Below are 8,982 nucleotides of genomic sequence, written 5' to 3' on the forward strand. Positions count from 1 at the left end.
TAGTAACAGACAAACGGAGAGAAGGGTCAAGTGGTCTGAGGAGGAAAGATGAAGAAAACTGTCCTGGTTGTGAAGGTTGAACACCAGACCATTTAGATCACACTTATGCAGTCTCTGGCGGTTTGGAACTCATGTGATGCCCATGAATGAGCCAGTGCTATTCCAGTTTGAAGGGAGAAACCCTCTATTTCTGGAGTGACTAACCAGGTGGCTGGTTGTCTAGGTTGAAGTCTGGAAGAAGCCATTTGGCTTTGAAATAATACAGGTTTTTTGGCTTCCAGGAGGAGTTCTGTTACCCAGTGGAATGTCTGGCTCTGACAGTGGAGGAGGTCATGCACATCCGTCAGGTGCTGGTGAAGGCGGAGCTGGAAAAGTACCAGCAATATAAAGATGTCTACACTGCTCTCAAGAAAGGAAAGGTAGGGCTGAGTCTGTGGAGGCTCCAAAGCTTATTGAGGGAGGCTGGTCACACAAGCCTCCCAGTTACACATTTGTTTCTTACCCTGTGTTGGAGAGAAAGAAGAGATATCCACCAAATATCCCCCTAAATGTATAACACATGGGTCAGCTTCCTTGAATTATGGGCAGAAACATCAAAACTTTTCATGGAAGTACCATATTTGTTTAGATTGTCTATAAAAATGCAGTAGCATTTGCAATTACCAGAGCATATCTGCATGGGTATGTTTTAAACTTCATTGAATGAAGAGATTTCTGTCCCCGTGCCTTCTGCAGTATTGCTTAGCATTTCTGTTCCAGAAAATAGAATTACAGATAACAGTAGGAAACTACAACAAGTTTTTCATATTAATCTTTACTGTCAAGGAAAGAGGGAATGAAAGCCTTCAGAGAAGTCGGACAACATGTGACCCCAGAAGGAGTTTTAATATTAGAGAACCCATTAACTAAGGCATTTTTTTTCTGTAAACTGCAGATTGGGAATTGGTATTTACCAGTAGAAGCAGTGTCCTTTTCTCTCACTTCTGACTTGTGCTTCTTGAACACCTCCAGCAAGTGCATTTTGACTTCACAGTGTATTTTACCTACAGGCCTACCTGTGTCTAGTATGCAGATTTAATTTAAAGACTTAATACATTTAAGGCGGAGGAACAAGAATCTGAAAATGTCATTCATTAGATTCAGCTGTTGCCTATTGTCATGACATATAAAGCTTAGTAATGAGCTTTTATCAAATCTCAAAGTAATCTGATGTTTTCATTAATTTACCCCACTATTAAAACTCTCCACTTTTATTTCTAGCCAAATTTATCTAGCCTCACCTGAGTCTCTGGATCTCAGTATGTCATCGTTTGTTTGACTGCAGAACTTTCACTGTTCAATGCCTTTCCTTCCTAGAAATGTTCTTAAGCTGTGATCCCTACCTCCTTTGAGTAAACTGAATAGTTGGGATTTATTATCCCACTATAAAGCAGGTTTTCCTCAAGTGAGATTGCTATAATAGCTCTTTCCTGCACCTCCTCTAGTTTTCAGGAATGTAGGATTGGAAGAAAATCGTCAAATGTTATCACAGGCAAAAACTTCATGTCCCAGAACCAGACCCAGATGGTTAGGAACCATTTCCAGCCTAAATGTATTCACGGCTGAATTTATGCCCATTTGTTCTTGTGTTCTTCGGCTGTAACAGCTGCCCTTCCTTAATGCTGTTACTCTTACTTTCCTGGTGCTTGTTTTTGTAGTAATGATATAAACATCAGTGAGGGAGAAGTAAAAATCAGTTAATTAATAACTGGCAAGTATTTAATTTAGGTAAAAACTTAAAGGAGTATTTCTAAATATACGAAGATACAATTCTGGACCATTCCTTTCAGTATCATCTTGGGAAGTATGGACCCCAGAACTGGATGTAGTACTGTAACTGTGGTCTCGCTGATAGCAACTGATAGATTAAGTCATTACTGTATAGGACTTTGCCTAACGTTGTGGACTCCTCTGTTCTTCTTTTAGCTCTGCTTTTGCTGTCGAACAAGAAGGTTTTCTTTCTTTACCTGGTCTTATACTTGTCAGTTCTGTAAGAGGTAAATATTTAATATCTATTAATAAATGAGTACCGTTCTAGAGGGAAAAATGCTGATTTATATATTAGAAACCCTCAAATGTTTCTGCTGCATATTGTTGGGGTTTTATTTCTGTAACAGTAGATGTTAAAAAAACTTTGTGCAAAACCAGTTCCTTCCTAAGTGACAGAATTGCTTCCTTGGACTGAAACTCTCAGTAAAAGTGAGAGAAACACTCCTTTGCTCTTTTGTGCTCATGGGAGAGTGAGATGGAATTTACTCAGACTCCCCAGTCAACAGTTCCATAATCTCTGGTGTTAGGGAAAACATTTCAAGGCAATTTACCTTTTGGATTATTTTTGGAGTATTAGTGGGGGAAGAAGGGAAAAGGAAAAGGAATCATTTGCAGGAAAAAGGAAAAATGAAAAATTTTAAGTTGAACAGTGAGACAGTAATTCTGAAGATCTATGGAATCACTGACTTATTGTCTCACTTACCAAAGGAGGTTTCTTTAGAGGAAAACCAGTTTGGTTTTTTTTTTTTTCTATTTTTTAATTTAGCTGTAGTTCTTTGGCATTTCTCCTTGCTTTTGGCTTCATGTTCTGGTTGAAGTTATTAAAGTTATTACATTGAAGAAGCTTTAAAAGTAAAAATGTTTGTTTAAGGGGAGGATGGGGGAGGATTCTAACTCCTGAAAACACTTATCCCTTGTTCTTGATTTAAATGTATTTTTTCCCAATGAAATGATTCATGCTTTTGCTTTCTTACACAGGCCTGTATGCTCACAGTGTTGCAAAAAAGTAAGTAAGTAAACTTATGGTTAGATCCTTTCTAAAAAGCTGTAATCTTTGTAATGATACTGCATGTTCCTTCTGCTATTCTCAACAGATGCGGTTGCCATCGAAGCCATATTCTACTCTCCCCATCTTCTCACTGGGACCTTCAACCTTGCAAAGAGGAGAAAGCTTTATGAGGCCAGAGAAACCCTCTACCAGTCATCACCATTCACTGCGGAGCATGTCCAGGTGAGAAGCAACCCTAGCTCACTTGTGTCTATTGCAAATGCTTCCTAAGCGTTTCATATTGAGATATCAATCATTACAAAGATGCTGCCTACCTGTTTTGTCATTGTCAATGTCTCTAATGCTTGTAGTAACTTTTCTGAAGCCTGAAAATCCATGTCTCTTCCACTCATTGCTTTGATTTACAGAAATAGCAAAACTAACAGCATGTCTTAAACCTTTTTCACATTACAGGGGAAAAGTAATATGAGTCTGGGACAACTGTATTTCTGTAGCACCTCTGCAAAAATATCCTTAGCATATCCTTTTCTGGTGTGAATAGACTTTCCGGAGAGAAATCTCACAGGCTAGAATCACTCACTGAATGGGATTTCAATGATGTTTTGCACAGATTTATCTTTTTTCCCCCTAATTTTTCTAATTCTAATTTTCACTTTTTTTTTCACTTTGATATTATGAAGTTACGTACTAGTTTTATATCTTACACACAGATGGTTGTCAAAGCTAATCCAAGAAATTTAAAGATAAAAGAAATGCTCCTTTTTGAGGGAATCTACAGTATAACCCCTCTGCATAATTCACTAGCGCTATGATGTTGTGTCAAATTAGCCAAACACATCATCTATTTATAGTTATTAGTAAGGTTGTTTTTGTCAAGGAAAATGCCCTCAGTTAGTCACCCTGCAATCTTGCCGAACCAGGCAGAAGCTGTCCTCTCCGGTGTTTGGTCTCCTGGTGTCATTTTTGGGACAGAAGAAAGGAAGATTTAAAGCAAGACTGTTCCGATGTGCTTGTTTCCTGAAGGTGTCCCTTGGGGCCCACTGCCATGGAGCTAAACAATGTGACAGGTCCTGTTCTTTTGCGTTTCAGGTTGACCTCAAGGTCCAAATCTGTGGATAAGTCACATGAAGAGTTTCCCAAAGAATTGATGGAGGACTGGAGCACGATGGAGGTGTGTGTGGACTGCAAGAAGTTTATTTCAGAAATCATCAATTCAAGCCGGCGCAGCCTATCTCTGGCCAACAAGCGAGCCAGGTTAAAAAGGAAAACGCAGTCCTTCTACATGTCGTCTCCAGGAACCTCTGAATACTGCCCCTCTGAAAGGACTATCAATGAGATCTGAGCCGTGTGCCTTTTTCTTTGCTTTTGTCTTCATGAGGTCATCATCCATGAGCAAGGTCACTGAAACTGGATTATCATTCTGTTGCTTCATTTCACTTGACTGACTTGAATTTGCGTTAGGTCACAGGATTTCCTACTCCAATGGTTCCCAGAGACACAACGCTATGTTTAGATCTGTGCAGAATGATACGCAATGGGTCAGCTGCTCGCACTGGAAGAAAATCAATGGTTTGAAATTGTTGCCTCTTTTGTATGTGTGCGTTGAAACTCGAAAGCCTTTTCTTGCTTTCAATCTTTTTTTAACCATGCTTTGAATCATTTTTCAGGAGATGAGCTGAAAATAGATGTTTAATGGAGAACCAAATCTAACCAAGTGTCCATGTTAGCACAGTAGCAAACAGTAAGTCATATTGGCATTACCGCCCTAGTAATGCTCACGTCCTAGTTGAAACAGCAAAGGGTCATATCGCACACCAGACACCGAGTGTGAGCGACTGTGGTCAAAACCATCTTTCGTTGAACTGTTTCGGTTGCTCTGAGATCAGGGTTCAGCACCGGACTCTACAATGTCTGTGTCCTAGGGCAAAATACACGACGAAGCTCTTCGCCCGTGTGGTTGGCCATTCCCCTGAGCTGCTGTACTTTTTAAACCTTAGCGTACTTCTAAGTGTCTCCTGAGCAGGTTTTAGTAGTTTACTTTCTATCTTGAATGTATGATGATGACTACTAGTAGCAGTGAATTTTAGTGGTAGACAGAGTTGTACAGTTTATGGGGAGGATGGGAAATAAGGGAGGCTTCTAATTTTAACTGAATACCTGTAAAGTTGTTCTAGTGGTTACACAGAGAAAATAGTGGGTAAGGTGTACATTTGTATTATAATGGAGCACACAAATACTGCTATAGTTATGTCTGACAGCATATCCAGTGATAACCCCATTTTTTCTGGGGTTTATAGCTTGGCTGTAAAAATTCGTGTTCTGCTGAAATTTGGGACAGTGCTGTCTCAGATTGCGAGCAATCTCTCTTTTTTTTTTTCCTTTATTTTTTTTCATTCTTTTTCCCTTTTTAATTCACTCATGGAAGAGTGCTAGACTAGTTGTTTAGAAGTTCCAGCAATGTTACAATGTTGACTGACATCTCATGCTTTTTTGCACTTTTTTTTATATTCAAAATACTTTTTTTAAATTCAGGCATAGCCAGAGTTTAGTCAATAATTTGGGGCCAGATCATTTTGGTATTTAAAAACAAGCTAACATAGCCAAGTTATTAATACTTGAAAATCAACTACTGTAACTTTTTCATAAATTTTTTTAATACCCTGAGGCATATTTAATATCTATATAGCAGTGTATTATAGAATGACATAGCAGAAAAGTTTCAGATCTATTTATTAACATTTCTATACTTCGGATTAATGAGAGATACCTCAGAACTGCTCCAAAGTAGCTGGGACTGGATTTCCATAACCTGATTTTAAAGATGTGTTAATCAAAACAGATTCTCCCGTCCAAATCTCGTGCACCGAAAAGCCCAAGAGAAGGCAGACTGCCCCGCCAGCCCTGGTAGGGCACGGTGTGGAGGCTGTGGGGCCCCAGGAGTGGTTGGCTCCCCTTCAGTAGCCCAGCTCCAGTCCCACTGTGGGCTGCCTCTTGCTGCCCTGGGGAACAAGACTTCCCCTTCAAAGTGTATTTGCACATTACATTGCAGCCTTCGGAGCAGCCACTCATATTTTATCTTTTAAGTTGATTTAAAAAGCACATACAAAAGTCCCTTACACCTCCCTAGGGACTCGTCCATCCTTCTTTTTCTTTAAACGCCCCCTTGGAAAATGAGAATTTTTGCGTATGCAGGGCTTATTGAAATAATGGTTTTAATTTTTTTCTGAACCAATGCAAACAGGAGAAGCAGGGCAGGTGTCATGGCCCTCTCCTCGGGGTACCCCTGGACAAGTGTCTTGCATGTTCAGGCACTTGAAGTACTGGCGTGAGATAAGGATGCAGGATTGCAGGAGGTGAGCAGCACAGGCTGATTTGAAAGCTCTGCTCTCACTGGAAGGGGTCGCCTGATCTCAGTCACATCAGCACTTTTTCTTGTTTCTGTGCCAAAACCAGGCCGTGTGTTTGCTGCACAGTACATCAGGAAAACTAGGCTGAAAGAAATGCAGGAAATCTCACTTTGCATCTCCCCTGTTGTTGTTCTTACCGTTTTCTCCTGGAAATGCCCCAGCCACACGTTACAATCGCTCAATCCTCTTCCCTGGCATCCTCAAGCCACCGAGGTGCAGGGGATCCAGCACATTTATTCTCCCCTTTGAGAGGGATTTTGGACGTTGCAGAGCAGGCAGGATCAAGGACTAAGTAAAAGCCGAGCGTGTGAAGGGAAACGAGTCCCTCACGGCACGCCTGTGCCCCCCTCTGCCTGGGGAGCGTCCGGGGCGCCTCTGGGGAAGCGGCGGAGCCTCGCCATGCAGCTTTGGCCTTCCCGGGATGCCCAGCAGCCCTTGGCTCGGGCCGGACTCTGCTGCGCTGGGCAGGGCGCAAACACCGAACAACAACGCAGCGGTTGTACAAACTGCTCCGTGTTGCTCACCCAGAGCTGCCGTGGGGCAGGGCCTGGATAACCTCCCTTTTTCTCTGGGAAACCCCCCCCGCGGGCTGCTGACACACGCTGTGGCAAGCTCCAGAAAACATGGTGCGGAGGGCTGCCTCTCCCCTTCCCTCCCATCCCTTCCTCTCTGGCACAGTTTCTCGGCGTTATCCTGGCATTTCGTTCCACAAAATAAAAAGCAGCAGGTTGGTTTCTCACGTGAAGCCTCAGGAGCTCAGCTCACTGGTTGCCTGCCTCTCTGCGGAGTGGGCTATTTTTAGCTTTCCATCTCGCTGCTTGCGCTAGCATCCCAAATCCACTGCAGCCATCTGCCTGCATACCCTGCGGTGCCGCCCAGCATGTCCTATTTACGGTCTGAACTTCACATTAGCGTCAGAGGATGAAATCAGAAGCTTGTAAATATGTGTAATATATTTATTAATATTTAGGAAGTCTCCATCAATCATGCAATGGGAATTGACTTTCCCATGATGTTTTAAAATGGAAATGAGTGTTATTTATATGTGTGTTGGCTATTATCTTTATTAGAGTTAAGGCTTTCAGCCCCCTAATAACAGTTTGCACTCCATAGGCATTTTAGAGTGAATTACTGCTGAAAAGAATGCAGGACTAGCACAGTGAGCTCCCTTCCACGAATTTTTAAATTTTTTTTTTTTTTAGATTTATTAAGATGCCCAAGGTCTGTTTAAATATAACATAGGAGACCCAAGGAGTTAAAAATGCCACCAGCAGCATCCGTCTTGCTAGTTTGTTTGTGAACCTGGTTGTGGAGAATTCAAAACCAGCTCTGCCTCACGGCGGCAATGGGGGAAGCGAGCAGGCCTTTGCTGCAGCTCTCCAATGCAACCTTTCCAATGCTCACGGTGACAGTAGTGCTTCGGGGGTTTGTTGGTTTTTTCCCTTTCCCCATTACTTCCTTTATAGAGGGAGGGGTGTTACCTGGCAAAAATAAAATGCCTTTCCATTATAGCCCCTGTCTGTGTTAATTATTCATGTGGAAGCCGACTTAAAGGTTCTGTCTCTCTTCTTTTCCATGCTTTTCTAGTTTTGTAAGATCAGTCAGACATTTCTTTTGGCAAAGAATTGTTAATGAAAATAATTGAGTAACAGCTGAACGCTGGCTGGCTGCATGAAGGGATGGAAACATGTCGAAGTACTTAGAATAGCAATAAAACTGCTTGTGTAACGCCAGTGATGCGATTAGCACCTACTCATCACTTGCAGCCAGCTCCCTCTGTTACCAGGGTGTTGCTACTTTCCACACCAACGGTCTGTAGCTGAGGCGCGCTTGTCCTCCTCGTAGTCCAGGCTTTGAGAAATCTCCCTCCCTCATCTTTGGGAGAGAAGTGCTGGCAGTCTTTTGGAGAGGTTTTTGATCGATTGTTTTTAAACCAGAAGTGGAGAGAACATTTTTATCACAACTATTAAGTTGTTCTCTGTTCTCTTTCAAGCTCCCTTTTTCCCCAGGGAAGTTCAGCATCAGCTTCCACGGTTAGTTAATGGCTGCATGCTCTATAGGTTAAAACTAATTTAGAAGGTCCAACTTTAGACTCCCAATTGCTACCTTCACGCTTTACCTCATCCAGCAGCTCTGTACACCTATTAGGAATGTTTCTTACGAGCTCAGTCTCATCTGTGAAACAGTGACAGCACACAGGCATGAGGGAAGAGTGCTGTGACTGTATGCTCTGGTGCTACCGCGTACGGATTATGTTAATGTTACCATAAAATTTTACAGTATTTCCATGTTGGTAACTTGGAGCTGCTCTGGTTTATTTCTTCTTCTTTTGTATGTATGTATCTTAAGGCCAATCTGAGAATGTTTATTAATATTGATTCCAGCTATAAAGATCTGTTTTGTTGTTTCTGTCTGATTTTTACTACTGTGTTTCAGATTTTTTGGGTACCTGCAAGTACTATTGACCAAAGTTTCCTGGTAGGAGAACCACAAGGGAGGGGCACTAGCTCAGTCTGACGTGATACACAGACACAGAACCCGTTTCCTGACACGTAAGCGTAAGTTCACGAGCACTGTCCTCACAGCAGCTCGATCCAGTCCAGTGCCACAGTCCCCTCCCGCTGGGAGAGCTGGTGCCAGCTACCATGTGCAAGGAGTGGGAGCTGAGCGGCACCCACGAGCTCTGGCAGCCCCAAGCAGAGGGAGCCCACCACCCTTCCCTTCGTTCTCGGCTTGACGTTGAAAAATCCCAGAGCT

General features: G+C 42.4%; 1 protein-coding gene across 4 annotated transcripts in view; it reads left to right on the top strand.

The window, feature by feature from the left end:
- The window catches only part of SPIRE1 (spire type actin nucleation factor 1), a 133,820-nt gene extending 125,173 nt beyond the window's left edge, over positions 1-8,647 (top strand). For all 4 annotated transcript variants that reach the window (XM_052786833.1, XM_052786835.1, XM_052786836.1 and 1 more), the window contains 5 exons: positions 282-419; positions 1,966-2,036; positions 2,788-2,815; positions 2,904-3,040; positions 3,908-8,647. In XM_052786833.1, coding sequence (XP_052642793.1) covers positions 282-419; positions 1,966-2,036; positions 2,788-2,815; positions 2,904-3,040; positions 3,908-4,160 — 627 coding nt within the window. In that variant the 3' untranslated portion in view covers positions 4,161-8,647. The remainder of the gene's footprint in view (positions 1-281; positions 420-1,965; positions 2,037-2,787; positions 2,816-2,903; positions 3,041-3,907) is intronic.
- Positions 8,648-8,982: the final 335 nt, after the last annotated feature.

The sequence above is a fragment of the Harpia harpyja genome, chromosome 5, assembly GCF_026419915.1.
Source record: "Harpia harpyja isolate bHarHar1 chromosome 5, bHarHar1 primary haplotype, whole genome shotgun sequence".
In the NCBI taxonomy this organism is placed as follows: Eukaryota; Metazoa; Chordata; class Aves; order Accipitriformes; family Accipitridae; genus Harpia; species Harpia harpyja.